General features: G+C 43.0%; 1 protein-coding gene across 2 annotated transcripts in view; it reads right to left on the bottom strand.

Annotated features, from left to right (window-relative positions):
- Positions 1-1,849: 1,849 nt before the first annotated feature.
- The window catches only part of RNFT1 (ring finger protein, transmembrane 1), a 41,426-nt gene continuing 23,821 nt past the window's right edge, over positions 1,850-19,454 (bottom strand). For both annotated transcript variants that reach the window (XM_063455326.1, XM_063455335.1), the window contains exons 4-9: positions 14,530-14,630; positions 14,237-14,390; positions 12,845-13,003; positions 12,403-12,468; positions 5,921-6,022; positions 1,850-2,356 (exon numbers count right to left, since the gene is read on the bottom strand). In XM_063455326.1, coding sequence (XP_063311396.1) covers positions 2,222-2,356; positions 5,921-6,022; positions 12,403-12,468; positions 12,845-13,003; positions 14,237-14,390; positions 14,530-14,630 — 717 coding nt within the window. In that variant the 3' untranslated portion in view covers positions 1,850-2,221. The remainder of the gene's footprint in view (positions 2,357-5,920; positions 6,023-12,402; positions 12,469-12,844; positions 13,004-14,236; positions 14,391-14,529; positions 14,631-19,454) is intronic.

Here is a 19,454-nt window from a genome sequence, read left to right as displayed (position 1 = left end):
CAGCAATGCTGGCACTACTGATCAATCTTTGGGGTTGAGGAGCAGTCATCCATATGTTAATTTGAAATATGGACAAAGCATGTGCCCACTTAAAAAAAAAAAATACATGTATACAGCAGGAGGATCTGAGGAACAGAGAATTTACTCTCCCTTTTCCTAGGTCAGGGCAGACATGACTGACCAGTAATAGAGCCACCACTGTGAACAGTATGCTATAACCAGTGCAAATACAAAATGGAACCCCTAAACAGGTTTGTTTTACCAACATCAAAAAACTCTGATGGTAAATACTAGCAGATAATCTAACCCTACATTTACGCTGACATGACAATTTGAAAATAAACGGTTTTAAATTCTTCAGGATACCCTTTTGAAGTAACACTGTTTGCACCATAAACACAGCAGTTCGCTGTAATTATGGTGCCAAGAGTGCCCAAGGTTCCTTCCAAGGGTCAATAGTAAAATTCCTTTGTGAATGTATTGGTTATGGCTTGTTTCTTTAGGAGTTTGTTTACAATTACCAATTGGAACCATTTTAAATAAAATCAATCCCTTTTATGTAGGCTTTTAAAATCATGGCCAAAGTCTCTGTAGAATCTTCAATTTGCAATGTAAAATATTGAAAACTTGCTACATGCTATAATAATATATCTTTTTGTTTTAGAAAAATTTCACTTTTCCATCTGGCTAAGCAACAATGTTAGGTCAAATTCTACTGTTACCTGACCAACTGTAGCTTACCCCAATTTGCTTGCTGATGTAATTTCGTAAAATTCTTTCCTATGGGGTTTTGGGTGACGCTGGACGTCCCCATGCAAAGTGTGAGGACATCCAGCGTCCATTGACCCCGGAAGTCTCTCTAGTAGTGGCTGCCTGGTAGACAGCCACTAGAGATGGAGTTAACCCTAGCAGAGTTAAAAACTGCAATAATTACCTTTCCAGTGTTAGGTGGCTTGGGACACTGCACCAAGAACTCTTCAATGAGCTGAAGTAGTCTGGGTGCCTATAATGTCCTTTTAAGAAAATACTAGCAGAGTTATTCATGTACATTGTTAACACCTGAATGTGAATAAAGCCCAGATGCATACAAGAATCCAGTATCTAGTGAGGTCTATGGCCCAGAAATCTAACGTTCCCTTTGCAAGCAAAATACAAAATGATTATTTTAATTTGTCAAATGACATTCCCTGAAATCTCAAGCAAACTATCAAAATATCTTGTTTAAATAGAAATACATTTCACAACTAGCACTGTTTGAATCCCATCCATGCAAATTAACTCTTACTGCTTAAATCAGAGCTGTAGCAATTAACTAAATTGTTTAAGTGCCTTGGTTTCGGAAAAACAGAAAAACCCCTCCCACCCGCACCAAAACTACAAATAGTTGCAGGTATGAAGAGATAGTCATTGGGCTTTAAAACCATACACAATAACCATGATTTACCAACCAACACAGTGAGAAAATAACTAATTACTGTAAAAGCAACCCTGGCATAGAGGGATACATATTGATTTGTGACAAAATACACAAATGCTCCTTATATAAAACTTTAGTTCCATATTTAGGAAACCCACATCACAGCTATATGAATATGGACCCTCTCTCTAGGGGTCATTAGATGCGGGTTAATAAATACATAGTTTTCTTGTGGACATATGAGCAAGGATGCTTAAATTACAATGTATGCAATTTAAAACGATACAGACTTTATTAACGAATAAGTTTAAGTTTTCAAGATGTGTCAGATAGGAATTGTGTTCAATGAATAATATTTGATATTTATCAACCGACCCATTTTGTTTTATTCTTATAGTGTACATGTATTTATATGCACTTTAATTGTATGCAAATACTATTCTTAACATACTGACTTGTTTTTGTAAGAATATAATTTTAAACTGTGGTTTCTCTTTTCAAAATTGATGTGCAAAGAAAAATATTCACAGACCATGAATAATTTTTAAAAAGTAATAAATATACACGTTCATATGTTGCACTACATGAAACATTTTCTAAATATTCATATATTTTTTCCCTCCAGGGATGCCAAGAAACACCCTGTACACAAGCATTAAACCTTTGTTAGATCACCAAAACATGTATTTCCTGAAAGTTTATAAAAATTCTGAAATAGATAAATATATATAAAATCTATCTTGGTAAAATAAGATTTTCTTTGTGCTTTTTGCGTGGTTATATTGCAAGACAGCTCGGGGGAGCCTAAAAGAGCTGAAGCTGAAGAGAAGAAGCTCCATCTTTCCACTTGTGATGGTGGTTGGAAATCACAGTCCGGCAGAGAGGGCATGTTTTCTCTCTATTGAGCCATGAGGAAATGCATTCTTCACAAAACACATGCTACAAGAAATGAAACATATATCATTACTTATGGTGTAAGGCAAAAGTTAATAAACAGAAGCAAGCTTTTACATACATCACACAATAACAAATAAATCCTTGCAAAAGATTCTGCAAAGTCCATGGGAAAGCAAAATGAGTGGAAAAAAAAATAAGGCACACTGTTAAAACTGGTCACATAGAACTGTACGTGATTGTGTATAGTTCTGTTTAAGAGGAAAAAAAGTGTCATATTTAGAGAGCCTATTGAGCACTACAGATATACCGTATATACTCGAGTATAAGCAGAGTTTTTTCAGCCCATTTTTTGGGCTGAAAAACCCCAACTCGGCTTATACTCGAGTCAAGGTCTGTATTATGGCAATTTACATTGCCATAATACAGACTGGGGGAGAGGGGGGCTGGCAGAGCTGTACTTACCTGTTCTGCAGCTCCTGTCAGCTCTCTCCTCCTCCGCGCCGTCTGTTCAGCACCTCGGTCAGCTCCCAGTGTAAATCTCGCGAGAGCCGCGGCTCTCGACTTACAGTGTGAGCTGATAGAAGGAGCTGCACGGACGGCGCAGAGGAGGAGAGAGCTGACAGGAGCTGCAGAACAGGTAAGTTACAGCTCTGCCAGCCCCCCTCTCCCCCCCACTGAACTGCCACTGGACCACCAGGGAAGGAGAGCCCCCCTCCCTGCCATGTATCAAGCAGGGAGGGGGGACGAAAAATAAATAAAAATATAAATAAAATAAGAAATAATAATAAAAAAAAATAATAATAATAAAAAAAATAATAAAAAAAAAGGGGGTATAAGGACCACTGTGGGGGGGGGGGGGGGTATAAGGACCACTGTGGGGGGGGGGGGGTATAAGGACCACTATGGGAGGGAGGGGGTGGGATAAGGACCACTATGGGAGGGAGGGGGGTATAAGGACCGCTATGGGAGGGAGGGGGGGTATAAGGACCGCTATGGGAGGGAGGGGGGGGATAAGGACCACTATGGGAGGGAGGGGGGAGGGATAAGGACCACTATGGGAGGGAGGGGGGAGAAAAGGACCACTATGGGAGGGAGGGGGGAGAAAAGGACCACTATGGGAGGGAGGGGGGAGAAAAGGACCACTATGGGAGGGAGGGGGGAGAAAAGGACCACTATGGGAGGGAGGGGGGAGAAAAGGACCACTATGGGAGGGAGGGGGGAGAAAAGGACCACTATGGGAGGGAGGGGGGAGAAAAGGACCACTATGGGAGGGAGGGGGGAGAAAAGGACCACTATGGGAGGGAGGGGGGAGAAAAGGACCACTATGGGAGGGAGGGGGGAGAAAAGGACCACTATGGGAGGGAGGGGGGAGAAAAGGACCACTATGGGAGGGAGGGGGGAGAAAAGGACCACTATGGGAGGGAGGGGGGAGAAAAGGACCACTATGGGAGGGAGGGGGGGAGAAAAGGACCACTATGGGAGGGAGGGGGGAGAAAAGGACCACTATGGGAGGGAGGGGGGAGAAAAGGACCACTATGGGAGGGAGGGGGGAGAAAAGGACCACTATGGGAGGGAGGGGGGAGAAAAGGACCACTATGGGAGGGAGGGGGGAGAAAAGGACCACTATGGGAGGGAGGGGGGAGAAAAGGACCACTATGGGAGGGAGGGAGGGGGGGGGGATAAGGACCACTATGGGAGGGAGGGGGATAAGGACCACTATGGGAGGGAGGGGGATAAGGACCACTATGGGAGGGAGGGGGGGATAAGGACCACTATGGGACGGAGGGGGAAGTAAGGACCACTAGGGGAGGGGAGGGGGAAGTAAGGACCACTAGGGGAGGGGAGGGGTGAGTCAGGACCACTAGGGGAGGGGTGAGTCAGGACCACTAGGGGAGGGGTGAGTCAGGACCACTAGGGGAGGGGTGAGTCAGGACCACTAGGGGAGGGGTGAGTCAGGACCACTAGGGGAGGGGTGAGTCAGGACCACTAGGGGAGGGGTGAGTCAGGACCACTAGGGGAGGGGTGAGTCAGGACCACTAGGGGAGGGGTGAGTCAGGACCACTAGGGGAGGGGTGAGTCAGGACCACTAGGGGAGGGGTGAGTCAGGACCACTAGGGGAGGGGTGAGTCAGGACCACTAGGGGAGGGGTGAGTCAGGACCACTGGGGGAGGGGTGAGTCAGGACCACTGGGGGAGGGGTGAGTCAGGACCACTGGGGGAGGGGGGTGAAGGAACACGGGGGTGGGGAGGTAAGGACCACTGAGGGAGGAGGAGGGGAGGTCAGGACATATGGGGAGCAAATATCCTTGCACCGGCCCTGCACACACTGCATTCATACACACACACACACACACACACTGCATTCATACACACACACACACACACACACACACTGCATTCATACACACACTGCATTCATACACACACACACACACGCTGCACTCATACGCACACACGCTGCACTCATACGCACACACGCTGCACTCATACGCACACACGCTGCACTCATACGCACACACTGCATTCATTATACACACACTGTAAATAAATATTCAATTAATATATTTTTTTTAGGATCTAATTTTATTTAGAAATTTACCAGTAGCTGCTGCATTTCCCACCCTAGTCTTATACTCGAGTCAATACGTTTTCCCAGTTTTTTGGGGAAAAATTAGGGGCCTCGGCTTATATTCGGGTCGGCTTATACTCTAGTATATACGGTAAATAAATAAAAATCCAGTTTTCAATAAAACAAATTAGGAAAAGCCAGAAAACATATTTCCCCCCCTGGCTTGATGTGGACGTACCATCAATGAAATGAAGATGTTAAAAAGCAAAACAACTAGGGCTCCTCAAATAGCTTGCCTAAATTGAGATAGCTCCTTCTTTAACCCCTTAAGGACCAAACTTCTGGAATAAAAGGGAATCATGACATGTCACACATGTCATGTGTCCTTAAGGGGTTAATATACAAAAAAAAAAAACTCAACTCACTGGCAATAATGTCTGTTTGATAGCAGATACAATCATACAATGTATATTTAATTTTGTGTCACCTTCTGTTCTACTTGAATTCAGCCTCTCACACCAGTAGCTGGATACAAAAAAAAAAAATGGCGTTTGGGATTCTTCTACACTTACATATAGGAATTAAATGGATATAAAACTGGATTGTGAAAATCAAACCTTATTTTGTATAGCGGGGTAGGCAACATTCGGCAAAACTGATATTATAGACTACATCTCCCATAATACTTTTACAGCCATAATGTTGGCAAAACATCAGGAGAGGTGTAGTCCACAACCTCTAGAGGGCTGAATGTTGACGCCTACCCCCTGTTTAGCATCCATCAACAGGCTAACTAGTTGTTGAACACTTAAATCCCACAGCCCTCAGAAAAGACCACTGGGAGCCAGATGGATGAGCACCATGGAAGTTGTAGTTTAAAAAAAAAATAGCTCTACCACAAAATTCTGGCAATCTCTGCAAGTAAAAGAAAAAAGAGCTTGGTAAAATCTTACACTTTTCTTATAGCAATTTCATAATATTGATATGCATCTAAGCATTTAATAATAAATCTCTATCACACAACTGATCTGGCCATACCTGGCATACAAGTACAGTGGGTTTTGTGAATTCTGCCTGACAGATTGCACAGATATCATCAGCTTCTGAACACTGCCTCTTGGTTGCAGGCGTTCCGTACGTCTGGAAGAGACAGGAAAAAAAAAAAAAAAAAAGGCTTGTAAATTGTCGAGATGATTTGGACTTTTAAACAATAGGCTTCTTATGCAGGCTGCAGAGATCCTGCATGCTGCTTTGATTTACATTCAGGCATATTGTGTGAGTAAAATGCCAGTGACAGCAGGCAAACCTTCCCGATTCAAGAGAAATGTTTAACTTCTAAAGCACTAACATTGCATTCATCATTGCATAATAAAAGAGGCTTACCAGTAAAATTATGTACATTTCCTGACAACATTGTATGTAGTAGTATAACATACGATAATATACAAATAAGTGCAACATAAACAATTACTTGGTTCCAGCCATAAAATTCTGTATATTATGCTACCAGAAATAGAATGTATTTTTTTAACCTTCTGTTCTGCATCTGTATGTACCATCATATGGATGTAATTTCTCCAGATATCATTTGAATTACTGTTATGCAGATCACAGTCTCTGCATTAAAGGGTGCCTTTATTTTTTACTTAAAATACCCTTCACATGCATTGAAGAAGCATTCCTGGTACCAATGTGTTTAGTGCATGCAATGTGTTGGAGTTATTCTGGGATTTGTTATTTCTATTTATTTATTTTTTTAAATCGAAGCCTATTTAAATAATTAGTTTTGCTGCATAAGGCCACCCTTTCTGCTCCTTCCTCTGAACCTACAACATTTCACTTTTTGTTTTCTATAGCTGAATGTTAAAATGTACTGTCTAGATAATCTTTAACTCGCTATATAAGGCATTAATGAAAAGTAAAAAAAAAAAATAAATATATAGTAATTTTATTTTGGAGTATGGTAAAAAAATTTACCCCCGTAAGTCCCTGACAAGCAGGATGTTATAAGTAGTTTATCCTCAAAGACTGCATTATTTCAAACACCCAGAAACCACTGTGGTGCACATAAGCACTTCTAATGAGATCCATACAGCAGAGCTATAGATTGTTTATGGAATATCATGACTGACTGAGCTCATTACAGATGATATACAGCATGAGAATTTGCAGCTGATGAAGAAAAATTGAATCAGGTATCTCAGGTATTGGCTTAATTCTTCCAATTAAACATATTAAATGTTTTAAGAGAAATATGGTCTCAAAAGTGGTAGATGCCAAATAGAAATTAGAAAAGCTACAATTTCTGGGGAAATTGTGTGAAGTGTTCTTGCCTCCACCAGTAGTCTACAACTGGAGTGTGCGGAGTAACTGGGTGGAGTGGCTTGAGTAACTGTTGTGTGGTTGGAGTGGCTGGAGTAACTGTGGAAAGGTTGGACTGGGCAGAGTAACTTTATCAAAAGTTGATTAGCTGTATTGTTGTAACATTGTAGGTTACTGTTACAGGTATAACGAATTGATTAACACGGAAATCTATTTATTAAATGTGATAGTGCTCATTTTTGTGTTATCAAAACTAGAGGAATGACAGCAGTTTAGAGAATGTGTTTCATCTAGCAGCCTCTGTGTTCTGGAACACTCTGCTGGCTGCTCACACACTCGGGTTCCTTCCTATGGCAACTCACTCTACAGCAAGGGCAGAGAAGAGCGGTTAAAAACCAACTGCTCCGGGGGGTCGGGGCCCGACTGCCATGCTGTCCGGTTGCAGGCTGGAGAGGCTCCTGAAGGAATTGGCCTACTATGCGGGAAAATACCAAGCTTAAAGCTTGTCTCAGAGCCAAGAGGCCACCTCTCATGTCCGGGTGGTTGCCGGTTCCACTGCGGTCCCCGAGATCGGGAGTTTTGCAGCCCCAGGGGGAAATGCGAGGCTTTGGGGCCTGCGGCCTAAGTGGGTGAAGAGTGGGGCGGACGGCCGCCGTCCCGCGTCAGAATCTGGCTGCCGAGCAATAGCCCAGTGATGTGTCTCACGGGTCCCTGCTCCCCCCCCCCCATGGACTAGAGTGACCTCATATTCCAGCTCCCGACACCATTAGACAGCGCGAGGGAGCAGAAAGGAGCTACAGGCAGAGTGCTGCTCCCTCGCACGTTGCCTACAATGCTCCCATGGGCAGCCGGCTCCATACTGCCTCACCTGCCTGCCTCCATGCTTCTCAGGGCGGCCAGCCGCCTCCAAATTCCACACGACAGCCACCTTCAAAGCTCCGGCAGCCACATTAACTAAATAGCTGGCAAATCCCAGACGCCAGGGCGAAATTTCTAGTGTCCATGGCGACCTGGGATTTGGCCTTCATGCATGCAACCTACCTGTTTATTATTCTACTATCTCAATACTAGCACTAGTTTTATTAGATCAAAAATGTGAGATATATATATATATATATATCTCACATTTTTATATATATACACACACACACACACACACACACACACATTTTACTACAACCGTGCATGTAATAAAATTACGATGGATGGAAATATGCAAGAATCAGTAATAGATTACATTCTCATAGCATTCTAACTATGTAGGGAGTTGGGGGGGGGGGGGGGGAACAGGGGGACAATAGAAACACTATTTTGGCAATGCCAAGCAATTCATTTCTAACATCCTTTGTCTTTGTAGGGAGAGTGGAGCATGTGCTGCGATCCAATTTCTGAATATGCATTCCAGTGCGAGATTAGCATCTGTAAAGGCAGTGCTTGATATCCTGCTTAATGGAACCACTGCTTACAATGCAGAATCCACACAGAGACAAAGGCAACACTTCAGAGATAATTAGCATCAAACTAGCAGTCAGACTCTCAGCAACAATAGACTGGCAGAGAATTCCACTAAACCCTTCTGTCACTGCATCATAACCGCTCTTATGTTGTACTATTTTAGTTCATTTGGTATATTTTTTACAATTCTCTGTTACAAACTGCATTGGAGTATCTCAGTATCTGTTCTAGATTAAAGGGTTACTCCAACCACAACGACCACTTCGGTGATCTAAAGTGGTCATGGTGGTAGGAGTCAGTACGTGGCACATCCAGAGATATTCATAATTGTGTGTCGGGGGGGCTAGTTGCACCCTCAGAAATGTCTAATTGGAATCCCAGAACTCTGTTCCAAGCTGCAAATGTCAGTGTATATTTTGCGTCTGTCGTTGGCAAGCATAGCGTGCTGGTGGCAGACCTGATCATCTTCTACCTTGCAGGCATAGTGCCCCCAAGGAAAATATCACAATCCCTTTCCACCCACATTGTGCGCCACTCATATCATACACATGTATGATATGCACTTCACCTCTGTCACAGATTCCTATGAAGTAGCATGCACGGTGGCTTTAGCACCATTCATGAAAAGGGAAAAAAGAAAAATAAGAATATTTTAACCCCTCATCTGCCTTGTCCAATCAAATGTTTCTTATAGAGAAACATTGTGGACTTACACTGATCAGCCACAACATTAAAACCACCTGCCCAACATCGTGCAAGTCCCCCTTGTGCTGCCAAAACAGGGGTGAAGATTCAAGGCATGGACTCCACAAGACTTCTGAATGTGTCCTGTGGTATCTGGAACAAATACGTTAGCACCAGATTTTTTAGGTCCTGCAATTTGCTGGATTAGGGCCTCCATGGATCAGATTTGTTGTTCCAGCATATCCCAGAGATACTCAAATGGACTGAAATCTGGGAAACTTGGAGAGCAAGGCAACACCTTGAACTCTTTTTCATACTCCTCAAACCATTCCTGAACAATTTTTGCAGTGTGGCAGGGTGCTATATTCTGCTAAAAGAGGACAATGCCGAGAGGACAACATTCCAAGAGGACAACATTCCGATAAAGGGTTGTACATGGTTTGCAATAATCTCTAGGTAGGTGGTACATGTCAAAGTAACATCCACATGAATACCAGAACACAAGGTTACCCAGCAGAACACTGCCCAGAGCACAACACTGCATCCGCTGGGCTGCCCTTTTCCCCAAAGTGCTTCCAACTTCAAGAACAGAGTCTGACGTGGTTCTCATTATAGAAGCACAATCTAGTGGCTGTCATATTGACAGCCACTGGAGATGTGTTTAGGCCTGCAATAAACATGAACATATCTCAGAACCACTGGTGTACATATCGCGGTCGCAGCTGCGCCGTGGCCGGGTATGTTTGCCAGCCTCTTCTTTTGGGGGGCCCGGGAGCTGGCCTCCTCAGGGCCCCCCGAGGCTGGCAGTGCAGTCACCGAGTGGGCGAGAGCAGGAGCATTCTCCCCTCAGCACTCTCTGCCCAGCTCCCTCGCACGCATCGCACTGATGCCGGAATATGAGGTCATTCTGTCTCCATCAGTAAGTGGCGCGCGAGGAACAGAAGTATCAGTGCTCCCTCGCCGCCTGCAGGACCGGCTGCCGGGCAGCCCCACTGGACCACAGGGACTCCCCTCAGCACTCCTAAATGTAGGGAGGCTGGGGCATTAAATGTAAAAAAAATAAAATAAAAAAAAATTGTGTGCGTGTGTGTCTCTTATTGAGTGTGTGTCTGCTTGTGTGTTCGTTTGGGTGTGTGTGTTATTCAGTGTGTGTCAGTGAGTGTGTTACTGTGTGTGTCTGTTACTAAGTGTGTTAGTTTGTCTGTGTGTCAGTGAGAGTGTAAATGTCTGTCTGTCAGTGAGTGTGTATGTGTGTCTGTGTGGTTAAAACCCCTTTAGCACCTTTCTCCAGCGCCGGGCCCCCTTGGCAAGAGCCGCGCGCGCACATTCAAACTGCCCAAAGGAAAGCATTACTCAATGCTTTCCGATGGACGTCCAGTGTCTTCTCACTGTGATTTTCACAGTGAGAATCGCGGAAGTGCCTCTAGCGGCTGTCAGTGAGACAGCTACTAGAAGCTGGATTAACCCTCACTGAAACATAGCAGTTTCTCTGAACCTGCTATGTTTTCAGCTGCAGGGTTAAAACTAGAGGGACCTGACACCCAGACCACTTCATTGAGCTGAAGTGATCTGAGTGCCTATAGTGGTCCTTTAAGTGTATGTATCTGCATGCAGTGGCGTACATACCGCGGTCGCAGGGGTCAATTTTCGCACCTGGGCCCCAAGGATCGTGTGTACGCCACTGCTCAGAACCTTAATGTTTTACATTGCAGGAGCAAACACGCCAGGGGCACTGGACACGGACAACATCATTGAGGTGAAGTGATCTAGGTCAGGGTTGTCCAAACTTTTTTCAAAGAGAGCCAGATTTGATTAAGTGAACACGCATGAGGGCAGACCATTTTGCCTGACATTCTTTGAACCATTAAAATGAAATGCAAATTAACTATTTTATGCAAAGTTTATTGCAAACGGCATACTTTTCATTTCGTCACATGGATGACAAATCTAAACAGGTGTTAAGTCACTCTGCCTTTCATATCTGAAGGCCAGATGAAAAGAAAAATTCAGGAAGGTGAAATATATGTCAGGAACATTGTAAAGTGCATTACATATTATTGCTAATAAAGTATACATGTTGTGTCCGAATATATTTATAACTGATTTAGACAAACTGACATTTTACGATGTAGTCATCTCAATTGGGGGGAAAAAACAAAAACTTGCCTGCACTAATGTGAAGGGTGAAACTGAGATCTGGACTGCAGCATATAGGCTAGGTCTGGTTCAAAGGCAGTGGTTTTGATGCGCAAAATGTCACGCAGGTGAGAGTCACTTAGTCTTGTCCTCATGTGGTTCTTGTTAAAGTTCATAGCAGAGAATGTCTTCTAACACAAACATGTTGAGCCAAAGAAGCTCAACATTTTCTTAGCCAATGTTCGAATCTCTTGAAACGGGCTCTCATCCAGTTGGCGGTAAAAGTTCACAAGAGAGAGCTGTTCGCCCAAGCCCTAATTATACTAAGTGTGTTCACCCGAGCACTAATACACTGCTAAACAAGAATTCGCCAGAGATCTCTTCCAAACGAAGTTACGCTGTAATGTACAGTGCTAAATGCTGGCGGGTCACAAGTGAGGGGTAGTGTCTGGAGACGGTGTCTTGTAGCCTCATGTAATAAACTTTGATTTTTTTACTTTTAGCCCTTTTGGACTATTGTCTATTGTCCCCTGTCCTGAATAAAAATGGCAAGTTCTCTTCAGTTGCAGCAAAGATGAATTGCCTGCACTTGTGGCTGTGTGTGGTGAAGATACAGCGCAGGAAGAAGGAACACATCAAATACCGCGACGTTCGAGAGATCGCAAGAATGCAGATTGAGGACGTGCAGTCCCGCAGCGGTGAAAGACCCAGAGATCCCAGGGGTTCTGAGCGGCGCTCAGTGATTCACTGGCGGCCACAACAGAGATTTTGACAAATTACCTGTGGGGCCATATGAAACTGGAACACGAGCCGGACTTTGGACGTGACTGGTCTAGGTCCCCACCACCACCCTCCCCCCCATTAAAAAATAAATAAAAAAAACATTCTAGATGGGAAAAACAAAAATTTTAAACATTCCTTACCGGCTGAGTGAAAAACAGTAGTAAGTTATTTGCAGATTTTTTCCACTGTCCAAAAAGGATGAAAAGCTGTAAAAGAAAATAAATGTTTAATTTGACAATTTAAGCTGTCCACTAAGTTAATTTTAAATAGTTCTGGTTTGATAATTGTGGGTGGTCAGGAGGATCAAAAATCATAACCGTTTGAACTTCAACCAGACTATTGAAGGCTTAAAGTATTAGAACAATTCTACATCTTTGTAAAGGATATGGTAAAGGTTACCTAACACTCGCTCTTCCTGCTGAGAGTGGTCTTTAACTGTTCTCTTAATTTAAATTGCTTAGACTAACATAGCAAATTATTAGTCTATCAGTAACTTGAACTTCATGGCCTGGACAAGTTGTGTCAGGAGTCAATTACAACCCATGCAAGTCGTATGTAAAATATCATGCGTCCTGTACTTACTTTTAAGATGAGGTAGAGCAAAGCCAACAAAACCCCAACATGCCACTCAGCTCCACTGGTTTCAGCACCATAATCAGTTAAGTAACGGAACCAAACTGGTGTAGAAACAAACATGCAGAAATACTGAGCTATTTCCTCTAAAGCCATGTACCAGTAGCCCTGAAAGAAAGTAATATATTTAAATTTTAAAAAAGTTTACAGTATAATTGGAAAAGGAAAAATATATATATATTAAGAAAAAATATATATATTAAGAAAAATAAAAAATTAAATTAAAAAGTAAAATCAGCACAAACCACAATTAATATTACTGGGAATTCTTAACAGGAAGTAGTGTAAGAATACTATTTCTTAGCAGTTATGCCAAAAATGCAAACTTCTTTCTATGAATGTATGATATGCTCAATCAAGGAATGTCTCAAGAGTCAGATAATAATTGTTGAAATAACTATGCTTTATGCTTTCCAGTTTTACCTGATTTTCATGTGTACTGTACTTGGTTAGCTAGTGCGACAATAGTTTGTACCCAAGACCATTTATTACGTGGACTATTATCATCAATTAGGGTAAGAAATATTGGCAATTCTGCAATTTTAGTAGATATATAGGTCTTTGCACAATGTTTAGAGCTCGCTCTTCCATACAGATTTTTGTTTTTATTTTGGATTCTATTGCAATGTTAATAACCCTTAGAGGGTTGACCCATTTGTAATACTTGGTCTGGCTTCATTTTATTATAAAACTGAAAGAAACCTTTCATGATTGGATTCACACCACACTACTGATACCAACATGTTTTTTTTTGTAATTCTTTATTTTTCAAGTGGCAGAATTGACAAGCACATGAGTGTTGTGGATACCAAAATGTTTTATTGCCAAATTAGTACTAGTTTAATTACAAATCACCAAAATATTAAAGTCTGTGTGAAAAAATAAAATAAAAAATATAATACTCCTGGTACACGTGGCTTTAAAATAGACATATGTAGTCTGCAGGTTTCAGGATGGTTAATTTTTAACATTCACTTATTAATAGTAATTAAATATAACATGCATAACATTATCCTGTAACAAAATTACTATACGAATTGCAAGATAAAATAATAGCTTGAAATCATCTCTGGAAAGATTTGATAGCTTTTCGCATAGCTAGAGAAGTTTGTGGTGTGGATTCCTCAAGTTATTGACCATAAGTTCAGCAAGACTAACATTTTATATTTTGTAAATAAAGTTAAGGGCTTACAGATGACCAAAAGCTGGACCACAAACATCTTTAGATCATTCCACTTTGCAGATCTTTAGGATATAAATAGTGTAAAGGAAGATTTTTCCATCCGTTTATGTATGAGAATAGAATGGTGTTTTTTGAAGTAAGTTTGATTGTCCTCTTACCTTGCTTTTATAGGATAGCACAAAAGAAGGCACCAGTAGAACCAAACACTTAAGGCCCATGAAGAAAAACTTTACAATGAAATCTGTGATCCCCACAACCCACAAAGCATCCCAGAACTGTAGAGGTCCAAGAGAAGGGTTCATGAAGATCAAGCTGTTGACAATAGAACAAGAGGAAATATAACTCAGAGGACAAGGTTGTGTTTTAAAATGTACATGAGGAAACCAACCGAGTCTCGAAATCCCCTTTACAACATGTAGAATTAAAGACATTTTTTTTTACAGTCACATACCTGTAATAAAGAGCCTGAGTGTAGAAAGTGTAATACAAAAGGACCGAGGAGCAGGTTAAAAATGCAATGACCCAAATACACTGCAATCTTGAACATTTTTCCTGTAAAAAAATAAATACATCAGTCCCATTCACAGGATACACAACTACTTTATACTTCAATTTCTGTGCATTACTACATTCAAATAATCCTCTTCCCTTAACCAAAACATATTTGTAATCAATATTTAAATATGCTTGTTCCATGCTTTCTAAGGACTGCCCCCTAGCACTGACATTTCCACTTGTTTCTTTACCTTCTTACCAGCAGACAGAAGCTCATGGTATGCAGTCTGGGACAGAGAAAATGTGGATGTAGTGAGTGTAGAAGAAAGGGAACATGCCACAAACACAGAGAGACCAAGGCCACAGAGAGACCAAAGTCAGCATTACCTTAACTAATTTAATTTCAGCAAGTCCACACAAGTTTTGTTTTCATATATTCCTCTTAAGTTTCCATATTTAAGCAAGAGTATGTGAAGAGTATGTGAAGAGTAGTTAGGGTTGCTACCTTTCTTGGGGAAAAAAAAAACAAAAAATACAGGACTTACTAATTTGCATAACTAATTATGCATGTATGACATGATGTAAATCACAAGGAGTGACACAAGAGAAAATTCTGTAAAATCATCAGAAAACTACTTACAGTATGATTCTGCTGTAAAGATGGATCGCTCCCAATGTCTGTGTCCCCATGTCACTAGGGGACGCAGACTATGTATCACAGTGTCTCAGTGCCTCATGTCTCCCAGTGTCCCCATGTTACTAGGGGACACAGAGACAAGGAGACACAGACACATGGGGACACAGACGTCCCCAGCGTCTCCTAGTGTGTCTGTGCTCCCAAGTTTCTGTGTCCCCATGTCATCCAGCGCCCCCTAGTGTCTCAGTGCCCTCAAGTCTCAGTGCCCTCAAGTGTGTGTGTCCCAGTGTATTCAAGTGTCCCAGCATCCCCAGAGGTTTCCCTGTGTCCACATATCTTACAGAGTTCCCTAGTGTCTCAGTGTCCCCATGTCTCCCTGCAGCCTTTACCCCATCCCTCACTTCCCTGAGCTGTAGGCCGTCCCTGCAGGCTGGGAGCTGCTGTCTGGACTCTGTGCTGTGTAGCTGTACCCCCGCGGATCAGCGAGTCAAGAGATGCAGGTATATGCTGTAACTTCCTATCCCTGCCTCTCTCCACACACATAGCGACCCCTACTGGTCGGTGCCGGTAATGCAGAGTAATCTGTTTAAACAGACAAGAATACCGGCATTTGTATTGCCGGTATTACTGCAATATCAGCACCGGCTAGGCAGCCACAAATAAATACCGACCAGGTGGCAACCCTAAGATTAGTGTGTAAATTTTTTTACATTATTTTTAAAGTAATTTATTTTATGAGCATGGGCCTGGAGCTGCAGCTCCATCAGCCCCTATGTTAATCCGGCCTTGATTAGGGATACATGAACACTACTGACCTGTAGTGGGGGTATGATGGGGTATGAGTGGAAAACAAATTTACACTTATGGACTAGAAAGAAGAGAATGTTGTATGGACAATGATCAACTTCAAAAGGCTAACATGAGAGGGGGGGGGGGGGGGGCGGGGCCTTACTACCATGCAGACGTGTCTCGTAAGAGCTCCTGAACATTAAGCACTAAACTGAGGATTTCTGCCCAAATCCCGACAGGACAACTAGTCAAGAAGGCAGCTCACCCTCTTAAGCAGTACCAGAGCTCAAACAAATCGGACAAACCGAACCAGAAGCGGTAAAAAACCCCGTAGAGCAGGATGATTGACCTGCGGCCTAGTGAGCCCTGGGGAAGAGGCCGACCTCAAATTGAGGATCTCCCAGACAGCAGCGGGTAAACACCGCACCGAGCCCTGTAATCCCCCCCCACCCCATGGACCGCTGGGAGATATCCGGTCCAAGAGACAAACCAGCAGAGATCAGCATAAACGCAAAATGGCCTCCATAAGCGGGAAACACGACGACAGCACCAATATGGCGGACGCCATGTGTGCAGCACCTACCAGCACCCATACTTTGCAAGCAACCTCACTTGATAGAATTTTTGAGGACTTCTCGCAAAACTCAGCCAAGTGATGCAGGCACCCTCCTCGTACAAGCCGAGTGGTAGCTTCACACACAAGCTGCCCCCAAGCCCTCGGCTCCCGCCAGCAACCGGGGCTTCAAGCCAACGGCACCCTAACAAACACACTCCTGCTGCAAAAAACAAGAAAGCCCCAGCGGGAATACCGACACACAAGCGCAAAGGAGGACGGAAAAAAGCACCAAGATATCGACCACAGACAGCCCGAGCATGCACCAACATACCTGCACGAAGAGTAGCCACCAGACGGCAAGCAACGGTGCGCACCACTACTGTGACATCCCCTCGCTACTTCTCCACCAGCACAGGGACACTGCGACAGCACGGAAAGCGCCTGAAGGATCACCCAGCGAGCTACGGTCCAAACACCACTGTGGCCCAGACCAGGTCAGCTGTACAGCAGTAACGGCAGCGAGATCACACTGGGAGGCACACTCTCATCGAGGTACCGAGAGGAACTGACTAAACCGAGAGGCCTACCTCACCGATCCGTTGTACAACGGGACAGCCAGCAGCGCTTGACACGGGACTCTGTCTGCCCCCTAGAGGGCATAGGCTAAGCAGGGGTCCACTAGTCATACCCTGACCCTCGGAGGAGATAACATGCAAGTTTTTACACATGAGGGACGCTATCCTGCCATTTCTACATTGTTAGATTTTTCTTATTTAGTTCTCTCACCTTAACTTTTTAAGGGTAGCAGATACAAGTCTATTTTATTCATGTCACACACCATGTTCTCTAATGCATACGCTCTCTCACCTAGCATCTACACACACGAGCTGATGGATAGGATGTTATACCAACAGTAAAGTTGTAAACCATGTTATATGAGCAGCACTTTTTCCATATGTCTAGGTCTATCTGCCAAATCAATAACCAAGGCAGTGTCTCACACTGATCTTGTGAAATAAAATAAAGCCTTAGCACTACTCACAAGACGCTCAGCCAGTCTATAGCATGCTACTCAACATGTCTAGCATACCAAGTTTATTATTCTCTTTATCCTTTTACTGCTGAAACCTTCTCGCAGACGTGTGCAAATAGCCTGTTTAACTCTACTTGTTCTTTAAAAAAAAAAAAAAAAAAGTGCTTTCACTTTAATGCCATATATGTGAAACTTTGTGCTTTCAATGTACTTGCATACGCCGTTGTGGCTTTGTAAGAATTTTTGTTACCTCATGCACAACAAAAATAAAGAATTAAAAAAATAAAAATAAAAAGGCTAACATGAGATAGTTTAACAGATTTTAATTTGTGATAGTATGAAATACAGTGCCCCATGACCAAAATGTTTTGACAGAAAAAAGACCAAACATGGCACCATAACTGCTACAATGAGTTGTATTGTTTGTAGTGCTTAGAGCTCATTTAAAGTTCCAGGTCTACTTTACATTTAAGCAGATTTGCTCACATTAAAACATCACACAAGAACATGCAAATTCCAGAATACAAATAACAATTATCAAAATATCAATCTTTTTCCACCCACACATGGTCTTTAAAGGCAAGAAAAGCATTTAGCTTAATTCAGAGAACATTAGTGCAGTGTCATTATTTCTTATATCTATAAGTGACAGGGTGTATATGTTATATTCTGAATATCTATGCACACACATTTCATAAAATCTAAAAATAAACCCCGGAATAGCAAAAAATAGCAGGGAGAGATGAGAAGTTTATGACAGAGGGAGAAGCCTAATATGGGGGTAGTTTGTGCAATATTCTTGCATGTGAAGGACTCAAGTCAATGTGTATCAGAAAGTGTGCATAGTCCGTGAATGTCTGGGTTAGTGGTGTGTGCGTGTTTTGTTTTTTTTTGTTTGTTTTTTTTAATGGGCAGATGCAGAGGCTCAATGCAAACGTCTGCTTTTACAGAAGAACTACATATTGCAAGTCCAATGGGTTTTGAACAAGAACTTGCATATGCACCTACATTGCCCTACTTTGGAAAGTGTGCCAAAGCAGGGTAAATCAATCATAGATCTGCAGTTATTGCAAACAGAGATTTCACATATCCACAAAGAAAACATGCACAAAGAATTGCATGCTTATTTTTTCTTTGGGGGTACATCTGCTAAATTGTTAGAAACAATAAATGGCTAGTTCCTTTAAAGGGACACTATAGTCACAGAACAACTACAACTACAGCTTTGGTGAGTATAATAATTTCCTTCAGACATTTTCATGCAAACACTGCCGTTTACCTTGGCCCCTAGGGACACCTCCAAGTGGCCACAAGTGGGTGCTTCCTGAGGCAGTGCTGCACAGTAGGCAGCACTGCCATTTTCTCCACGCTCTGCATGAAGACGTAGAAATTTTCTAGTGGAGATGCATTGATTCAATGTATGTCTATGAGGAGGTGCCAATTGGCCAAAACTGTGTTTGGCCTCACCTCTTTGCCAACTTTAACCAATCCAATGCTTTCTTTGGGAAAGTTGCAAATTTGCACTATTCATAAAACTATATGACCAGGGAGGGGCGTGGTGAAGATTTTTCACACAGGGCGCCTAGAGGCCCAAGGCAGGCACTGCCTGGACCATTATTTATTTTACACATCTAGAAGGGGGGCTTGGCCATCCCTGGTTCCAGAGCACCTGGGCTGCTAGAGGAGTGCGGTATCTGTGGTGGAACCATAGGCGTGCGCACGGGGTGTGCCGGGTGTGCCTGGGCACACCCTAATCCCCGCGGCACGCCTATATATTGAGACCGGCAGGGGAGATCTCAGGATCCCCCCTGTCGGCTCATGCAGAGCCGGCGCTATCCAAACGACGGCTCTGCTCTCAGCCTCCCT

This window comes from Pelobates fuscus, chromosome 1, assembly GCF_036172605.1.
Source record: "Pelobates fuscus isolate aPelFus1 chromosome 1, aPelFus1.pri, whole genome shotgun sequence".
In the NCBI taxonomy this organism is placed as follows: Eukaryota; Metazoa; Chordata; class Amphibia; order Anura; family Pelobatidae; genus Pelobates; species Pelobates fuscus.
The sequence above is the reverse complement of the archived record's forward strand: the minus strand, read 5'-3'. Positions and strand labels throughout refer to the sequence as shown.